Genomic DNA, 19,562 nt, shown 5'->3' on the forward strand with positions numbered 1-19,562 from the left:
CTCATCTACAAGGAACACCCATTCTCAAACGAGGCCAGTGACTCAATGAAGCCATGAAGTCTGGCCTCTCCCCTCCAGGCTGCAAGGACGCCTCTGGCCGTGAGCGAAGGCTTCCAGAGTCCAAACGGGGATTCGTTCCTGCACATCTGCAGCCCGGCCAAAGCGCTTCTTTCTCCAATCAGGAGCTCGGACGAGCTGCAGCCCAGAATGTGTCCCCGCTGGTTATCGGGCTGATTTGAGAGGCTTTACATATTCCGTGTTGCTGCATGAGCTCACTCTGCAAAGCCATCTACACACGCTGCTCAACGCCACAGGCTGCAAATGTAAAGAGGAGCTGATGAAGCACGCGTTGAGGAGGGAATTGATACTGGAAGTATTGAATACATTTACTTGCGTACTTACTCATACTTCGTAGTTTATTAATTATACTTCACTTCTAGTCTAGAAAATAAATGGTAATTCAATAATATGACACGTGATAATGATACTTATATGGTTTGATAAAATGAATGTTTCCAAAGCTATTCCCTCACATTGGGGTACTTCTGCTTTCACTTAAAGCTACTACAAGGAACCTCCATTCAGCGTTGATTCTGCCGGATGACATTGATGAGGTTTTACAGCACCAGAGTCCCTTCAGGAAACGTCTTGTTTTGCTGCAGCAGGGTGGACAGTTTGCCAGACTATACTAATTGTTAAATATGAATTACCAAAATATGAACTTATCAAATACGATTATTCCTGATCTGCTCTGCTATATTTGAAGATTAAGGGTTGCAACACCGGCCACTATTTTCAATTCTGACCACTAAATTATTGCAACATTGATGAAACCTCAACGGAAGGGAATCCAGAAGTTGTGTTTTCTCTCACCACAAGAGGGCAGAGGCAGCCGCACATCAAATAGTCAAAGCTTTATTTTAAGCTCTCATAGTAATTGCGCCATTTGAAGAAATAAAAGCACAAATACTGAATAATACTCCAGATGACCCGAGCACATTGTCAGTGTTTATTTCTTTCAAGTCATCCACGTAATAAATAGACAATTCAAATCAGTAACACCAGACTGAAAAGGGGTGATATAGTTTGACTTGGTTGGGCTGAGAGGAAGCAGGCACTTAAAACAACAAAAAAGAAGACATTGGTGCGCGTTATTTATCAGCACTACAGTGAGACATTTTTATACATAAAACCTCAAGGCAGCTGCCTGCTACTGGGTCGGATACACAGGAACACGAAACGTCTTAAAAGAGGGGGAAAAAAATGTGCTGCACTCGGTTCTATTCAGCACAGAGACGATGACTGAGGGATCATTCATCGTTCTGATTGTTTTCGATGTGAGACGATGGTTAAAAATGTTTCCACGGTGTTCCGACAGCGCTCATCTTCAAACGGCGGACTGCAGGTTTAATCGACTCATCCGAGAGCAATTATTCGATCCATCAGGTAACGGCGATCATCCGTAACGAACAAAGCGCTGTGTTTCCAGCTTTATTACTGTGAATTACAAACATGCACACACGCGTTCTCCTTGGACTGCTCGTTGACTCCCCACGAGATCCAGTCACAAAAGGATGAGTCCACACGCGCACACAGTCGTGTTAAAATGTGGAACAAAAAAAAAAAAAGGTTCATTTAGGATGTGAAGTGATATTTGTACGGTGATAACTTTCATAGTATGTTTTGTGCTGCTGCAAAGAACTTTCACTTCACCAGGAGGTGTGATGAACTGTACAAACTACTGACAGCAGACGTGAGCTACTTTGGCACGTACTCGACTAAAAATCACACCGAGGACACCTTTATTTCATTTGAATTAACCTTCCGGTCAATTAAAAATGAAGACAAAAAAAAGCTTAGAAACATTGTGGCTGCGATACATTTGTTCTTTTTATAGACACACATTTTAAATTCTTTGCATCTTGTCCTGGAACAGTCCCAGATCTTTGAATTACAATTTGCATTTGAGTGAGCCAATGATTTCACACTAAGCTCGAGCCACATCTCCATCGCAGACAAATCCTGTACAATAGTGTGTGTGTGTGTGTGTGTGCGCAGCGCACATGTAAATTAGTAGATAAGGTGACGAAAAGCCAGTCCTCAGTTTGAACTCTGAGTGTTTGCCACCTTTTTAAAAGTTCCCTTATTTTCTCGGTTTACAAAAGCCCTCCGTCTGACTTCTGCCTCCGCGGGTTCAAACGAAGCTCCGTCAATCAATTGTAATCAGCACGAGTTCACTAGAATTTGACAACATCAACTCAGTAAATAAATATGTCATTGTAAATGCGACAGCAGGTAGGCAGAAGGTGGGCGGGGGGCGTTGAAGGGTCGGGGGCGGGGGGGCGTGTCGTCTTTGGCACGCGAGTGCAGTGGCGGTGACCCAACTTTTATCTTAAGCACACCAACAGAGGAGCTCCATACATGACGCGCGCAGGCTTCCCTCTCCAGGATCGTCGGCAACGTCCAAACCGAGTTCTGGCGTCCTGGTCGTCCCCCCCCCCCCCTTTCGGCGGGCTCAGACCTCGCTCACTGGCAGGTCGCCGTCGTCCAGGTCCACGCCGGATTCGGGCACGTGGGGCTCAAAGCTGCTCCGCCGTCGCCACGGCGACTCCTCGGCGCCGTCGGCGCCGTCGGCGCCGTCTGCGGGCGGCTCGCGGCTCACTTGGCCAGACGCGCCTCCTGCAGGGAAAGGCGCGCCGGCGCGCGGCTGTGGCTGGGCCGGGGCAGCAGGCTCATGAAGTGCTCGCTGTCCCACGCCAGGCTGCGGGCGTGTGCCGTACGGGACGGCAGCCCCCCACTCGGGGTGGCATGGTGGCATGGCAGATATGGGCGAGCGAGGGGCGGGGGGCCCCGCGGGGCTGCGGTAGAAATGGGAGCGGCCGCCATGGTCCTGCAGCAGAGACAGCGGGAGAACACGGGGGGGGGGGGGGGGAGAAGACAACAGCGCGGCGGTTAGTGAGCAAAGTGAAAACCCGGACGGGCGCGCCGTGTATTTGAGGGGACGGAAAGTGAGTTACAGACTTGGTGTTAGCGGCAGCATGTGGAGCCGTAATGCAGCATTAGCAGAGTTGGTACTGAAGGTTGAAGGTGCTGAAGAATGTAGCATTGCTAAAGAGGGAGATGGTAGTAGCAGTAGAAGAAGAAGTAACGGGAGTAGTGTCAGCAGGTTTTAGTTATTGTAGTCTCAACAGGTTGCAGGGGGAGGAGCCTTAGGAAGCAGTGGTTGTTGCTGTTGCTCAGTATTTCACAGCTTTTCATTGTCAGATTTCAATCTCTGAAACACAAAACAGACAAATGGAAAAGAAAGAAAGGAAGGAGGAACACATGGCAGAGAAAGTGAAAGCAGGGGGAGTTGCTAAAATGTTGGTTAGAGAAGCATCCCACGTATACAACAACCTCTGTGTGTCAACTTCAAACCTACTCGACTCTGGATTCTCCCACAGATGCATCAGGATACCCTGTAACTAGGGGCCTGTTAAAAACCTGATCTGCAGATCCACAAAGTGCCTCTTAACAGAACACGATTTAAGAATCCGTTTGCTCATACAAACATGACTAAAACAGCCCGGATAACTTTGCCATTGCGAGGGATGAGGGGCGAGAGGCAGGTTGGGTTTCTTTTTTTAATATCGATTCGAATTTTAAGGGCTGTTCAGAAGATCAGGCAACATACAAAACTAAAGACATCCCATTAGCCCCTTGTAAACTTAAATGGGCTCCTACAAAATCAGAGTATTGATGTGTAAACCGCCAGACCGTAATATAAAAACTAAAAGCTTGAGACCCTGGACCCGTGGCTTCAGCTCTGGCGGGACTTCAATTCAAAGCCGTTAAATCATTTAGCACGCAAATTTGGACAGGCGGTCAACGTGGTAACAAGTATCTTATTGTGTATGTATCAGAAAGAGAAAAAACAAAAACAAATAAAAGAACATACAGGCAGCGAACAGGAGGGAAGAGGAGAGACAAGCAGGATGTCACACATCTAAGACAGGTGCACAGCTGCAGCAGACTGCAGAGATAACAGAGCACGAAGGGGAAGAGAAACACAAGGTGTGAAAGACACATGTACACAGTAATACAGACACCAGGTAGAAACAGGCTTTAGGTATTCAGAGATAAGCTGGTAGGTGCATTGCATTGGATTCCATTTGTTACACTAAAGCATCCTAAATAATGGGGAGGACAGGTGGGTCTATAGGGGAGGGAGGCATTCTGAACCAACGCATTACTCATTAACATTTGTACAACTTGTGGCGTTCTCGTTTTTTTGTTCCGTGTCAGCGGCACGTCTTCACTTTGGAGAGGTTCAATCCAGGACACCTCGAGTCCTAGAATTCCTGAACTGAAGCTTTAATGTTTTGACTGCTTGAGCGCACTGGATGGAAGGAGCTCAAACCCTTGAGCGGAGTTTAAAGTGACGAAAAAAGAAAGGAAAGCAAACGAGGAGGAGGGCTGGATGAGGGAAGCAGCGAGGACGAGGCCATGAAGGGAGGAGCGCTGGTTTCGGGTTATCGCAGCCATACATGGTGGTCGGTTCACGAGCAAATAAGGAGCATCAGATGTGCCGTAAGATCTGACCGGCTCTCAAAAGCTCTGCAACCACAGGGGGCGGGGGGGGGGGGGGGGGAGGGGGCAGCCAGTGAGTGGAAAACAGTATTTAAAAAAAAACACCTTTGTTTAAAAGGGGGAGGGGGGGATTTAGAGGAGCTGACATACGTGCTGCTGCACTCCCCGATTCGAGACGTATACCTCTGTATACAGGGGTTCGACAGCCGTCTGGCCTGCCGCATCTGCAACAACACAGTGCAAAGCAGTATTAGAGCAGATGGGCCGTCTGCCCACAGGGAGAGGAGGACGGGGAGAGAATGTGACAAAGGAGGAAGAGGGGGAGAGACAAGGCACAGAAGAGGAGAGGGAGAGGGGTGGGGGCGACTAGCTACAGAGAAAGAGAGAGAGAGAAAGACACAGAAGGGAACTGGAGAGAAATCAACAGCGCAGTGGTGTTGACGGTAATTCCAGTCCAACCGGAAGGGACCGACTGCGTCGGAGGTCGCGCGCTCTCTCTCCCCTCTGCAGTCTGGACAACGGAACGGGTTCGCGTCTCAGGTCCGGCAGCCTCTCTCGGTGCCGGGACGCTGCGGATTCTCAACTCAGGTATTATTTTTCCCCACACGGATCTGTGCGAGTGAACGAGTACGTCGCCACGACGTAGATGGTGACTGTTCGTACAGTCGCCCTACTGATAATAGGCACAACATGGCCAGAAAATAAATAACTACATAAAAGTTTTTTGCGGTTGGGTGGTGACGAGGTGGGACGAGGGGAATGCGGAACAGACTGTGCAAAGTCCTTTGAAAATACAGCAAAGAAAGGCTGTAAAGTAAAAAAAAAAAAATGTGGTGAAAAATGTCCCTTGGCCCGATGCCAGTGCGCGTCTTGGGAGTTACAAGCTACTGGTGCATAGAACACAAAGTGGAACTGAGCTTCAATCTTGTTTTGCGACTGAACCACCACAACAGCTGGACGTGATATATTCTAATTTCCTTAAGAAAATCATCTGGAAAACCCATCCGAGGTATAGAGTCAAACTGCCAATCTGCTGGTTCACAGCTACATTTTAGGTCTCACGTCAGATTCAAGTCAACTTATAATCGACTTGAATCCATAACTATGGGGAAAGTGTACTGTGCAGTATACATACTGTGGCAGCTGATCTCCCTGGACCCCGCTGGGCCACGATGGCCCCCGAGACGGCCTTAATCCAGCTGTGCATCTCCTCTTGGCTGTCCGCCTAGTGGAGACAAAAATAAAAGGACAAGTCATTGACGAGCGAGACAGGGAGAGGGAGAGCGAGAAGGTAGACAGCCATCACGGTACCTGGATGTAAAAAGTCCTGGATGTGGTGACGACTTCAAACAGATTATCTCTCATCATGATGTCACTGCAACGGGAGCGTAAACGAGTCAGATTGCATTCATCTCATCTATATTATCTCTATCAGAGAGGATAAAAGCACCTCCTGCTGATAAAAGCACCCAGTAAAGATGTATTTTTCTGGTGGAATGTGAAAATGCCGAGACATGTTAAATACCTCTGTTTGCACTCGTGGACTTTGTGAACTTCCTTCAGCGGGATCATTCTCAGCGGCTCTTTCTCCTAGAGTGAAGGATATGGCTATTTACATTAAAAAAGGCCCAAACTGAAAAAACGGTACTTACTAAATATGTCTTTTTCAAAAACAATGGGAAAAAAGAGGTTGTGTTGCTGAGTTTTTCCGTTTTATGTGGACAGAACTTTGCTCACAAGTAGCAGGCTGCGAGATAAAAGCTGTGACAGTTGTGACTTTCTTGACCCGGACGTTTGAGACTGCATACAAGGAGTCTGTGTCCTTGGGGCCTGTTGATGGCCAAATAGACAGACAGAGCTGTCAAATAAGGGCAAACACGGACAAGGACAGGGTAAGAGACGTGCAGTATTGTCCTAAGGACACTGTGTATGTGTGTAAGGAGGGCCTGGGGGCGGGAGGCATGACAGGACATGTGAAGTGAGAGCATTGAATTCCACAGACGGCAGATAAAACATGTCAGAACTCGGGACTGTGTGTTTGTGTTTGCCCGGCCTCAGACTGAGGGGTGAATCCAGTCCACATGCCTCAATAAAATAAAATAAAAACATTTCTTAAAAGGCTTTACACAACTTAATCAAAGTTTAATTACCAAATCTGACTTAAAGTAACTCATTGAGTTTTCCTCCAGAAGAAAATAGCGCCGCTTCCAGTTCCTCATCTGGGGGGAGAGAGGGAGGGAAGGGAAGATGCTCAGACCGCAATAAAGCCACAATAGAAATTACAGTTATAAAATATATATATATATATGAATATAAACACACACAAACACGTCTCCGACCATCACCACGTGCCAAATACAAAAAGCGATTGACATTTGCTTCCACGTCGGGGAACTTTTTCTCGGTACCCACCACGGCGCCCTGCTTGACGCAGTAGCCCGACTTGATGACGGTGTGCTCCTGAGTCGGCCTCGCCTGGAAGTAGGGCAGCTGGCTGTGGGAGCGATGCAGAGCCTCACGCTCCGTTCTGCTGGCGCCGTCGCCGCCGTCGTGCTTCAGGGAGAACGAGACCGGAAGTATTGTGATTAAACAGTTCCAAACAGTAAAAAAAAAAAAAAGGCAGTCAAGCTTCAAAATAACAACTTGCATTAAAGGCAGTATCAGGTTACACTTTGTGCCTGTAGTTAGTGACAGCTGCGTCTAGCTGAAGTCTACTTCATTTTTAGACACGTTAAGGGATGCCATGTGCACGCATGCGACCCCAGTAAGCCGTGCAGTACGCGTGCGCCATGTTTACCTGAGTCTGTGTGACGATGGGGACGCCTCCAAAGATCTCCGTCTTGTAGGACACTTGTTTCTTTGGCCCTACGACATCCGGTAAAGCCTTATGGTTCTCTGCGTTCTGCTGCCCGTCTGACAACTTTGGCACCTTAGGAGAGAAAACAGTTTTTTAAAAACACACAAATAATAAAACCACAAGAAACATTTTGTGGAATACAGCTGTAGGTTGGGAACCTCTAACACGTTTAACATGATCTCTTTTCTGGACGGTAAAGGCCTCATGGAGAACAATAGAAACAGCCCTTTGTCCCAGCACTCAATACAACATCCTGTTAGTCACACGGTGACTCACTCCGATCCGGCGTCTTGACAGAATAGTCATTCATTTCTTCAGAAAGGGAAGAAATGAAAGTTCTCCAAGTGGTACAACAAGAGGCCGGCTGGCTCAGTGTGTTGGTCTTACAGTGATCTTGGTGGCATTATTGAGAGCGTTGACCCAGTCCACCAGGTCCTGCTGATCGTTGGCCTGCAGGAAGTACTTCCTCATCCCAGCGTTGATGACTAATGGGTCATTAAAAAGAAAGGAGAGAGAAGCGGGAACAGTTCAAAGAGTGAAAGTATTTTCAGACCCCACTGTAATCTCCACACTGCATGCTCCGATTCACCCCGTGTTTAGCGGGACTCGCATGCAAGTAAGCCCTCGAAGCCCAGAGAGGTGGAAGTTGACCAGCTGCGCCTTTTGGCCCGTTTTCAATGGCAAACATGACTGAGTGTCAGCAGATCAGAACCACGGATTTCTCAGCGAGGAAGAAGCAACTGGGCCAAAGGAGTCTCCCGGCATGTGGACGATGACCCAGCTGCCTCAGTCTGCCGCCACCTACCCGCTTCTCACCATGACGGAGGAAAAGAACAAGCCCGTGGCTACAAATCGCCAAATGTTTCCCGCAGTTTCCCGCTCAAGCAAACAGCTTTTACTCTTTTTTTCTGTTTGAAATCTCAAAGAAAATGTTGGGTTAAATGCTGATTAGCTATGGATCAGGATTTAGGAGCTGAATCTCGTTCGCTTTCTCGGCCATAAATCCTTAAATTGTCCTTGTGTCGCCTCCATCTCCTCATGACAACATGGGAAGGAATTACATTAAAGACGTGGTAAATCTAGCGGGGGCAGGCTGAAAAACCCACTAGGAGCTAAAATTCTGCGATATTCTACCCTGTTCTGTGCGCTTGCTCCGGCTCTGACACACACGCAACACCTTGCTTTGCCCTTTACACACACACACACACACACACACACACACACACACACACACACACACTTTCCTGTAAATACACCTGCCTCTCCGCTCTCATTCCACCTTCAGACTGGCACACTGTGCGTTTGGTAAACTACCCGATAGCAGGGACACTGGGGTGGTCTCTGGTGGGAAGACAGAGGAGGGGTCTCAGATCTGACTCACACATGCTTAAAAACAATTAGTGCTGCAGAAAAACGCAGGCAACCAGGTTCACACGAAACACCCTTTACTACCCCCCCCCCCTCCTCAGGAACAGAGCCATATCCACCATCAAATCACAGGCTGCTCCCAGACCTCCACTGTCTCACTGCAAAAAAGGCACAGTGTGACGTCCATCACCTCCTCTTTCTCAGTACTTGATCTGCCTACGATCCAACTTGCCAGACGCGGGAGGAGCAGAGGGAATCCAAGATGTTCGCAAAACATGTGGCACACAAACAGTAGTTTAAAAATAACTTCATACGGCTCGGATTCAGGTTCCGATTAGGATGTAGGCATCCTGTCCAAACCTCAACAAGGCAATAGTGCACGCACACACACACACACACACTATTTCCTGCTATTGAAGAGGATGAGGGGGGCTTGTCCGCCATAACACGGAATGGACGGTTTACACAGAAATAACCTGAAGATGGTTCATATTTACTCACGCCATTTTTCATTCCTGTCTGGTCCGCACTGAGTAAAAAGACAAGAACTAAACAATATCTGGGCTTCTGAACCGTCCCAGGCAGGACGTGTGGGTGGTGGACGGATGGGGCTGAGTGCATTGGGATCGCTTAAAGCTGCCAGAGTGCGTCAGAATGGCTCGACCCTGGTGGCTGGATCACTTCAGAACCAAACCCCTCCCCACCACACACGCGCACACGCACACACACACACACACACACACACAAACAAACGCTCGGACCAGGGAAACTGGGGCAAGTGTCCAAAATATTCTTTAACTTGTTTTAAACACACACAAACTAATTATTTTACAGGCAGAATGCACCTATGTATCGATGTTAGCTGGGCCTTGAAAGTTAGTGATGCACCACTTTAACAAAAGAAGACCACAAGCTGATTAAATGAGTTCAATAAACGGTTCAAACTTTAAATTTTGCAAAATGTTTTGTGGCGTGGGAGAACTCATTTAAAGTGCTTGAACGGCGAGTTGGTAAGGACAAACTGGTGATGTGGCCGCCTGCATCAAGTTGGTTAAACAGACAAATCAGACACAGCTACTCCATGCCACCATAAAAGGTTTGAGACATCACTGAATCCTTTCCAAGTTGATCTGTAGTTCCCCACTCCTCCAGTAAACAATCAAGCTGGTATTCTAATGCATGAAATCCAAAAACCAAAAGCCTGTCATCTTCTTTGTCTTCTTACCGAAGCAGAACTCGGCCTTGGGCCTCAGCTTGGTGGCGTCGCTGACCTGAAGGAGGACAAAACCCACAATTGTTAGCTTTCCAGTTCGATCGAATAAATGGTTTCCATTGGCGATATTTATTGTGTCAGATAAGATTCAGTGGTAATATTTCTCGTTACCTTAGAGATGTAGGTGAGCTTGAGGGAACCGACGCAGTCTGTGCCGGCAGGCAGGTTCTGTGGGAGAAACAGCACAATATTTAATGCAGGCAGCGGAAGCCTAAACGAACCATTAACCATATTAATAAGGCAGGAGCTTTATCTGTGGATTAATGGCCGCACAGAATGTGGGAGAGGGAAGTCAATAGTTCAGAGAAGCACAGTATTCGTTATGCACTCCATGGTAGTTGCTCTGTTCCTGAAACTACAGGATCCAGATCCAACATCATTAAAATTTCAACTTTTTCAATCTATAAAAAGAAAGACTCGCTGAATTATTGAAAATGTCTCCTGCACAACGTGATTTATGAATACTTCATGTGACAGAGCACTTAAAACTGCTGCATCTCCAAACCAGCGTGATGAACAAACCAAGAGGAGAGAGTTGCACGGTGACACAGAGGGTCGTGGAGCACAAAATCCTGCCCCCATCACAAAAGGATAATCTAGACCAATGGCAGACAAAAGAAAAAAATAATAATAATCTGAGGTTTGCGATCAAACCTATGAGTTGATTCTGACTTATTCACACAAATGTCGGCCGGCACCTAAATAAATATGAGCAGCCCATTAGCCTCGACCTACTCCTGGTGCTTTAATGTGGGTTTACTGCCTTCAGCGAGAATTACATAATCAAGTTCCCCCATCCATGCATGACTGTCTGGCAATGGAAATATTTAGTCGTGTGCCCGTAATGAACGGCGACAGCTTAGCTAGAACCGGCCTGCACTTAAAGCTCCCTTAAGCCAGCGGCCTGTAAATTTTTCATTTTTCCATCCAACAAATTGGGGCCGTAACCCGCGGTGAGCCGACGGGGCCCACGTGTCATTTACCTGCGGGTTGTCCATGAACCACACCAAGCTCCCCTGCTGCGTGTCCAGTATGAAGTAGCGACGCAGGAACTTGCCGCTGCTCTCGTTCTCCTCTATGTCCAGGAAGCCACAGTTGCGGTTCTGTCGGTCCACGTAAGGCATCTCGCCGCCGGGACATTCCCTGGCCTGCCGCGGGCCGGGAGTGGAGGGGAGCTGGGGCGAGGGGGGAAAAAGAAACAACCTGAAGGAAGAGGGAGAGAGGGAGAAAATGAAGAATGTCAGTGGTCTTTGTGGGGAGGCCTGGCAGCGTGACCCACTCCCTCTGTCTCGTCCCCCGTCCACCTGGAGCTCACTAGGCTACAGCCTGCCAGGAGAGATCATGTGACACAAACCCCGCCTGTATCCTTTTATGTACGCCTCACCCACTCTTCCTTTCTCCCCTCTTCTTCTTCTTTCCTCGCGGAATACTCGCTCGCTGCACACCATCACTCACCCGGCCTGGAGTGCTCACTTTCCTTTTTCAGTCCTCTTGCACAGAAAGTCCCTCACGTTCTATGCAATCTCCTCCCAACTGCTCTCTCATCCGATTTGGCAAGCCTCTGGCAAACCCCTTCTATCCCCTCTCGCCCTCCCTCCCTGTACAGCCGAGCACCCACTTGTGCATGGGACACACACATTCAGCTCAGCCATGTTCGACACAAAGAAACAACACAAACGCCCCCAGGATCTGCGCGGAAGATAACGTACAGTCTATTACTTGCGGAGGCTCAACACATCCCTGAACCAACAAAAGGAAAAAAGTGATCGAGCGCGGCCCCATCCGCCATTAACACGCTCGCGTCGATGCCGAAGCCTGTGGGGGCGGCTCACGGAAACTACTGTAGGCATACTGTCGCATCAGCCCGTTTGAGCCACGGCCCTTTTGGACGGAGCCTAAAATATGTGATTGAGATGAGTCTTTGGAAAGCAAAAAGATAAAGACGCTCTTTCTCCAGGACATTATGGGCGCCGTGTGGGTGGACCGGGGGAAACCGAGGGGACAAAAGGCCCGCTTGTTGTGCATGGACTGCGAGCTGAAAGCATCTCGGTTCGCCGCCGCCGCGTCCACCCGAGTCATCGCAGGCACGAGAAAAGAGCAGCACTGTCAGAGGAGCCGGTCGCAAGGCCACACAAGCGGGGATTGTTACGCGAGAGTGAGAGACGCCTCTGTTGGGTTTGGTGATCCTGTTTAAAGAGGCGATGCACACGAGTTCATCTGCATGTCAGCGATGCAGAGTAGATGGTAGAAATAATGCAAAACGGCATCCAAATAAGGCGTCCCGGCACGCTACTTTCAACTCAACGGCCTAATTATTCTTAACCTTTGAGGTGAATAGCAATACTACTGATATTTGAGAGTTTAAAAGCACTCTCAAACGAGCAGCGCTCCCTGTGTGAGTCAAGAAAAAGAGAGTGGAACGTACCAACAGAAACTGAAAATAAATAAATAAAAAATAAGGACAAAAGCTGCACTTTCTGGGTCAAACATCCCCACGGTACGCTCACGCTTTACATTTGCTACAAGGCTTTATCCACATGGCAGCCAACTGGTGACACACACACACACACGTCATAAAACAACAGTAAGGACCAGCAGGTAGGCTCAGGATCAGGGTCAATATTGTCCTTCCATGATTTAGACCACTGCTGTGTCAATGAAAGCCACACAACAGCTGTAAATAACTGGAGCGGAAAGTGGATCAGGTTTTATTGCCTCCCAAACCAAATCCGCGATCTAACCGTAGGTGTTGAGATCAGATGCCGTAGTGCACTACAGCAGCAGTCATGCGTTCACTGTAGGAGAGAGATGGACGAAAGGCCTCTGAGGAGGGGATGAAATACTCCACCGCGGTGGAGGAAACCAGAGGCAGTTTAAGGGACTAGTCAATTAGCTGTACAGATCACCGGTTGGACAGGTCGTTCCGGTTGAGCTGAAGGAGTTATTTCTGCACTGAAAGCGGCAGATGAGGCCAGCGGGTTTGACAGGCTTTGGCCTGCTGTGGTTATGTATTTCCAGAGACGAAACTGATGATCACCCATCGGGGGCGGGGGCGATACCCATTAACACAGGCCGTGTGACTCCGGGTTACCAACGCAAGAGGAGCGAACCCGACGAGCTTCCACAAGCCACACGCGGGATTATAACGATAGAATGACATCGACTCACAAACCGCTGGCGTCGGATACCCACGACAACCTCGGGCGCGTTCACGCCTCAGCGAGTCCGGCCCCCGAGTTGACTGGAAGACGCGGCTCGGTTGCTAGCCCGCCGCTAGCAGCTAAGCTAGCCGACTTCGCACCAACGAAACCCCTTTTCCCTCGAAACGCGGAACATCGCACGTCACGTCGACGTCCCTTTACTCGCCCGTCGTCGAACCCGCTGCGCGAGCCGGCGTTTTTACTAACGTCTAACCGGGTTTGTGGAATCTCACGTTATGGCGGAGAAGTTTCGCCACACACTGCGACCGAACCCGGCTAACGCTAACCCGGCCACTCGTGTCAGGCAACTTTCGCCGTGGCGAACGACACACTCGATTTCAACTGTTACTGTTACGGGTCCGCTTACCCGGGTCGGAAACCGCTAGTGTAAACGGCCGTCGGTCTCGGTGCTGCTCGGTCTGTCTTCTCCGCCTGAGCCCATCTCCACTGGTCCTGGAGCGACGGAGCTGTTGCTAATGGTGACCGCAGATTGTCTATGGCGAAGAGGATCACTCGGTAGTGAAAAAAAAGTTTGGAATGGAGAAAAAGTTACAGTGTCTTCCAAAACCTGTCCAATGTCTAGGAGTTGAAGTAAAAGTATAAAACTGGTGAGGGGAACACTGCTGTAACGCTGTTCACCTACCAAATGTTTTTTATCCAGGTTTTTTTTTTTACCGCCAAGGCAGCCGCATTAGCTGAAACAACAGTCGATACTGCGGATCAATTTATACTAGCGGCAACTGTGCTGCACGCTGTGCCGCATTAATACACAAGGTCACCAGTAACACAAAGCAGTACAGATAACAGCCAGCACAGTACGGTACGATGCCACATAACACACACGCCTAGGAATTAGTTTGGATCAAGCCTGTTAGCCCGTGTTAAAAACAATAATAATAAATAATCACAAAGAAAACCCGGATGTTCACATATGTTGCTTAATTATTGCGATCTTCTTCATTCATAACATCGTACATTCTGGTCTCCGGAAAAGGAGAGTAGAGTGGGATCTCTTGTTTTTTTTAAATCACCTCTGTCGCGTGTGTCAGGTATGAAACGGGCCTTCGGGTGTCACGAGCAGCAGATCTCAGCAGGACGGCGGTGTTTTAGCGACATCTAACGTCTCGAAGCTGCAGCCACGTTGCGCTGTCCCTTTTCAATCGCACGTTGACGTTTTGTCATTGCGTAAACAAAGGAACTATTACTTTTGTAGTGACAGGCCCATCTTGTTACTGCTGCTGATCATCTGTTTGGCTTTCGGAATGGAGACTCCGACTGGGTATAAGCACTGTCTGCATCCACATGCTTCAAGGCTGCACATTGTTTTTGCTAATCGGGCTGAAAGCTTTTCAGTGATATTTTCATTCCAAATGGCACGCTGATTCGAATTATATCATTGCAATATACATTTTTACCATTTTTTTGCGTCGACATTTGCACCCAGGTGAGAGAAATAACACATTACATAGCATTATTATTAATATGCTACAGCACATTATTTTGCCAAAAGGGTCATTTAGCATTTGAAGAGAACGGGTTTTGCAGTCAGTGATGTCATGAACATGCAGCCACCAATACCTTTCACAAGTCCTGACTGTAGTCGGATCAATCTATGTCCCCCAGAGGCGATGGGTGTTAACAAGCACAGAAAACACACACACACACACACACACACACACACACACACACACACACACACACACACACACACACTTTTTTTTTCTGCCACAGAAGAACAGTTTGAGGGGGAGGAGTGAGTCTGCTGCTGATGTTAATGAGAGTCATATCAAGTTGCCCCCCCCCCCCCACTCATGTCTTCACAACGCTGTCCCACGAGCCGACAGAGGAGGCAAAGATGGCAGAGGAGGACGAGGACTCCCACCCGGAGATGAAGCACTTCGCTCTGCCCTGGCCTCTCCCCAGGTTGCGCTCCTTCAGTGACGTCTGCGGATTTCGTTCCAGGGTTCTGATCAGGCTCCGGGGGTCGCGCTCAGGTAGGAGGAACCAATCGTGAGCAAGTTGAGCGTGCCACCTAAACTTCATTCGACCACATGTGTGATGTATGATACCCTCTTATTTTCAGCTGAGCTGTTTCGTTGCATGTATAAAACTGTGGCTTCCTGCTCTCCTACTCAGAAAAAACGTACCCCTTCACTTCCTCTCACATTTAACACACAAGATGTCTATATTTACTCATTATGTACAGTGTTGTCTCCTTTGTTGCCGCCGATTTATTCTCGCAAAACATTATAAACCACTACTTTTGTGGTGAGATAGTTTTTTCCCTTTGTAAGAGACTTTCATTTTGAAGTTCATCATCACAAAAAGCAGTGTAGCTATTGGAAGAAGGGGTGTGTTATAAAACACACCTATCTAACCACGCGAGTCACACAATGGCTTGAATGGAGAAGCTGTGCTGAGGGATTTTAGGTTAAACACACCAGTAACTGGAATTTAAGGTTAAAGTTATTTCAAGTTATTTCAAAGTTCGAATAGTAAAAAATCAAAAAGTACATGCATTTTTTTGTTAATGTACATTAGCGAATATATTTTTAACCTTTACGTCACAGACGGATGTCAAAAAGCTGTCTGACGCAGAAACCCACCCACAGGCATTGTAGTGCATTGGCCACAGTGTTAACCGTGTGCATCCTCAGCGTCTTACTTAAATGTCACCGTTTAGCTGCTTGAGGCCTTCGGTTGTGGAGCCCTTTGCAGGCTTGTATATCATTTCAGTGGTTAGAACCACTTCCTCTCAGCACGTCTTCAGTGTTTAAGCCTCAAACTAACATGGCTGCACTCTGACTTTCACTGCAGCCATGACGTTTTTAATGTACTGCTTTTCCACGAGGGCTATCTTCCTCTGCAGTCTGAATTGTTTTTATTGTAACATTTAGGTAATACTCGTATTAGAAGTTGCAGGTTTCTTGATGGCCTGCAGCAGGCACAGGCAGTGTTCTATGTTTATGGAGAGAGCTGTAATTACAGGAAATGACCATGAGTGGAGCGTCAGGAAATTAGATAGTCCGAAGATGTTGTTTATGTTTCTTGTAGGCCGGGATTTTGGGCTTCATGCTTAAAACGGCCAAAGAGTAACTGAAAATTAAACACTATATCGATTACATAGAGTCTTACATTCTTCATGTGTAACTCTCACATTATCTATTTTAATAAAGGTTCATGAAATGACAATTTTTAATTTTACTGAAAATTATTTACCAGGGAAATCTACAAATATTTCTATGTGAGAAAAGCAGCTTGTAAATGAAGCAGAAGGGGGAGCTAATTCACCATGTGCATTAAAATGGCACCTCACGGCCACGTGATGTCCTTTTACAAGGGGAAGCTTCAAAAGCAGCAGCATTGGGACAAAGCATGCAGAGTAAATCCTTCTTCATGCTCAAGTTCAAACGTAACAGTGTTTCTCTCTAAAGAAATAATTACAGGGCTCTTTTTTTTATATCTCATCATTGTATGTACAATGATGAGATGATAATAGCTGAAAGGAGGGTACGTTTTGATTTCTGCGTAGTTTATTTTAATTGAGCAAGAAAGCATGAGACTACACATGCAATGCAGCCTACAGGCTTGATAGTAAGTCAATAATTTGTTTTTAAATGTATTATTTATTTATGTCCACTTATTTGTTCCCGGGTATTAACGTTGGTCTTTTAAAGCTCAGGAGTTTAAATAAACCAATAATTTCCTCCCATCACTCCACAAATATCTATTTATATGGAGTTCAGTTCTTTGGCTGATTTAATTGATGGTATAGTTATTGCTTCCTCAACGCGTCTTGACCTATTTGTCAAATAATGTTGTTACAAATGTTCAGGTGGACACAAAAGTGTGCAGGAAGATCGACGACATTCAATTCTTCCTTTTGAAGAGCAGACGACGCTGATTTTTCATACCCTGTTGTCTATAGCTATTCTAATATAAGATCAGGATGCCTTAATGTGTGTCTCCATAAGAACTTGAGCACGCACACGTATGCATTTGTGTATGTGTTTGTAAAAAAAAAAATCAATCGGAGATAATGTGTAGGCTGAGATGCTCTTTGCAATCCGTTGTAAATGGTATGCTGTCCTCCGGATGGGCGCTGTAGCACTCTTGTAATTACACAGGCGGAGACAAGAAGAAGAGAAGACAGGGATAAAGACAAAGGAGAGAGAGGGACGGGGGGCCGGGTGGGGGCAATTGATTTCTTCACAAAAGAGAACAATAAAGGAGAAAAAGGGAAGACACAAAGAGAAATTTGAGGAGGCGAAAGAATGATGAAATAAGCGCTGAGAGGAGGCAAAAAGGGGACAGGGTGATTGGGGACAAGGAGAGGACACACGAAAGGCGAGGAGAAGAAGAAGAAGAAGAAGACGAGGAGAGCAGAGGAGTGTGCGCTTGCTGGTACTCTCCTCAAAATAACATTGATTACGGACCCTTTTAGTCAGCTATAACTACTTGTTAAATGTAGTGTAAAGCAGAGAGCGGCCCGCCCCCTTCCCTGCCCACTCACAGTCCATTCTCAGCCACTGGCGTAACCGCGGTAACAGCCACGGATGTACCCCAAAGGTTCTTTAATTAAAGGCCCCACATCATCGTTCATGTCAGTGATTGCCTCAGCGTTTTCAAATCGATTGGTGTATTTTATGTGAGTAAACCGTTTTCAATGTGTCATTTGCATAAGGCCTCGTTTGTAAAAGCTTGAGATAAACAGACCCGTGCGAGGATGCTCTGTGTTTGTGAAAACAGTTTACAATGAACATATAGCAAAATAAATAATACAGTTTAGAGATTCCAACTAAACAAACAAGACCAAGGCTCTACAGCGATGCGATAGGCATGATAAATGCTATGAGATCGCTATGTGCTGAAGCTCACAAGTGGGGCGGGAAGCTCTTTAAAGACTCCTTAGAGACTTTGATTGACGCTTTAGATCATTTTGACGTTGCTTGTTTGAGAATTCTTTAGCAGGAGGTTCGAGGAGGATGACGCGACTTTTAACACGTTTGTTTCCTGTTTCCGACTGACATTTAACAATGGCTTATTTTAACGACGACCGTTGTTGTTTCCCCGCCAACATGGTCATCGATGTAGCCATGGCAACCAAGGTTCCACGTGCACTAACCCTATCACCGAAGAGAGCCCTTAACCACAACGGTGTCAGATCACAAAGGCGTATTTCCTCTTCGGCAGTGGCGGGTAACAGTTTGTGGAGGTCACCGAGCAACGGACGTCTCTATGTGTTGTTCCAGGTGGCACAAACTGACTTTATGATGTAATTTGTTGCCCTGAAGCGACACCATGTGATTGTAATGGTGGCAGACGGCAGGTGATCGCAGCAGCACACAATCAAGGTGTTTGCGCGATCACACGGCTGTGTCTTAATCTCGATACATTTCAACAAACGGACTTTCTCATGTGCATCTCTCTCCTGTCATCACACCCTCTACCCGTCTTTCGGGTGGACTGTATGTGTCGTTCTCACAGTTAATGGTGAGAAATAAGGGTCAGACTGCGTGTCTTTATAAATACCTCCAGAGAATCTAGCAAATTTCATGTTATCACTTTGTGTGTGTGTGAGTGTGTGTGTGGGTGGGTGTTGTTGGAGTGGACGAGCCAGTTGTTCCCCTTCTCGCTTGCTGTGAGTTTTGTCGAACGGCACCAAAAGTTAAAGTCTCACTTTCTGTGTTACTGTCTCCCTCCACCTGTCTTATCAGTAACTCTGCACGGTTACTTGCTAAGCCTTTAACTCCATTAATATTTGTGTCCGTTACGCTGCACTGCCTCAAATAACTCTGTGTACATACGCTGAGTTACGTGCGTAGTGGAAATGAACATCTTAAGACGTCTGGGTTCATTTAAAAATAATAAAGTCAGCAAAACGGAGAAACGTTATGTGCCAAAACAGCAAACATGAGTTTGAAAGCTCTGGGGTTTTTATTACACATCAGAGCGTCGAGGAGAGGATGAGTTACAATGGGTAACAAGTGAGAGAGAATAACAAAAGGAAAACTAGAACGTCTGTACCACAGAAAGAATAGATTCTCTTACGTGGGTCAATAATGTAATGGTTCTTTAATAAAGAACAGGAAATGAGAGATCCACTGCTCTTGATGCACATGCGCTGTAACGCTGCGGGATCCGAACAGTCACTGACGCACAGATGACATATGTGTTGAGTGTGTGTGTCATGAATAAAAACAGAAAGAAAATAACCATGTGTTCACAGCTTCCTCCTTCCATCTCTACGTTAGATGCATTTATAGCGGTGCTGTCTATCTCAGGAGTTTATACT

The 19,562-nt window shown here is 47.1% G+C and overlaps 2 protein-coding genes across 15 annotated transcripts in view; one reads left to right on the forward strand and one right to left on the reverse strand.

Annotated features, from left to right (window-relative positions):
• Positions 1–995: 995 nt before the first annotated feature.
• Positions 996–13,999, reverse strand: LOC120820763 (pleckstrin homology domain-containing family A member 1). Of its 13 annotated transcripts, none has more exons than XR_005712428.2 (15): positions 13,635–13,964; positions 11,051–11,270; positions 10,179–10,235; positions 10,020–10,065; positions 7,814–7,911; positions 7,367–7,498; positions 6,982–7,122; positions 6,720–6,788; positions 6,095–6,159; positions 5,881–5,944; positions 5,705–5,794; positions 4,720–4,793; positions 3,938–4,012; positions 3,022–3,274; positions 996–2,890 (listed from the first exon to the last, which is right to left on the reverse strand). XR_005712428.2 is itself a non-coding variant. In XM_040178899.2 (14 exons), exons 2-14 carry the CDS (start codon positions 11,189–11,191, stop codon positions 2,659–2,661), a joined length of 1,284 nt encoding a protein of 427 aa, XP_040034833.1. In that variant the 5' UTR covers positions 11,192–11,270; positions 13,635–13,964; the 3' UTR covers positions 996–2,658. The 13 variants fall into 13 exon arrangements, 7 of the variants coding, with proteins under 7 accessions (XP_040034833.1, XP_077961090.1, XP_077961093.1 ...); XR_005712429.2 differs by having other exon boundaries at positions 3,938–4,596; XR_005712430.2 differs by lacking the exon at positions 3,938–4,012.
• A 1,077-nt stretch (positions 14,000–15,076) lies between these two features.
• Positions 15,077–19,562, forward strand: part of phactr2 (phosphatase and actin regulator 2) — a 29,755-nt gene continuing 25,269 nt past the window's right edge. The window contains exon 1 of one of the 2 annotated variants that reach the window (XM_078104960.1): positions 15,077–15,261. In XM_078104960.1, coding sequence (XP_077961086.1) covers positions 15,123–15,261 — 139 coding nt within the window. In that variant the 5' untranslated portion in view covers positions 15,077–15,122. The remainder of the gene's footprint in view (positions 15,262–19,562) is intronic. The other variant, XM_078104961.1, reaches the window with a different exon arrangement.

This window comes from Gasterosteus aculeatus, chromosome 6 (genome assembly GCF_964276395.1).
Source record: "Gasterosteus aculeatus chromosome 6, fGasAcu3.hap1.1, whole genome shotgun sequence".
Classification (NCBI taxonomy): Eukaryota; Metazoa; Chordata; class Actinopteri; order Perciformes; family Gasterosteidae; genus Gasterosteus; species Gasterosteus aculeatus.

Bases quoted from the DNA above. Each gene is read 5' to 3' on its own strand.
- LOC120820763 (XM_040178899.2), bottom strand. From the start codon at position 11,191: ATGCCTTACGTGGACCGACAGAACCGCAACTGTGGCTTCCTGGACATA. The intron at 10,066-10,178 runs GTAACGAGAAAT...GTCCTCCTTCAG, and splicing joins AGCTCACCTACATCTCTAAG to GTCAGCGACGCCACCAAGCT. The intron at 7,499-7,813 runs GTAAGACCAACA...TTCTCTCCTAAG, and splicing joins ATAATGCCACCAAGATCACT to GTGCCAAAGTTGTCAGACGG.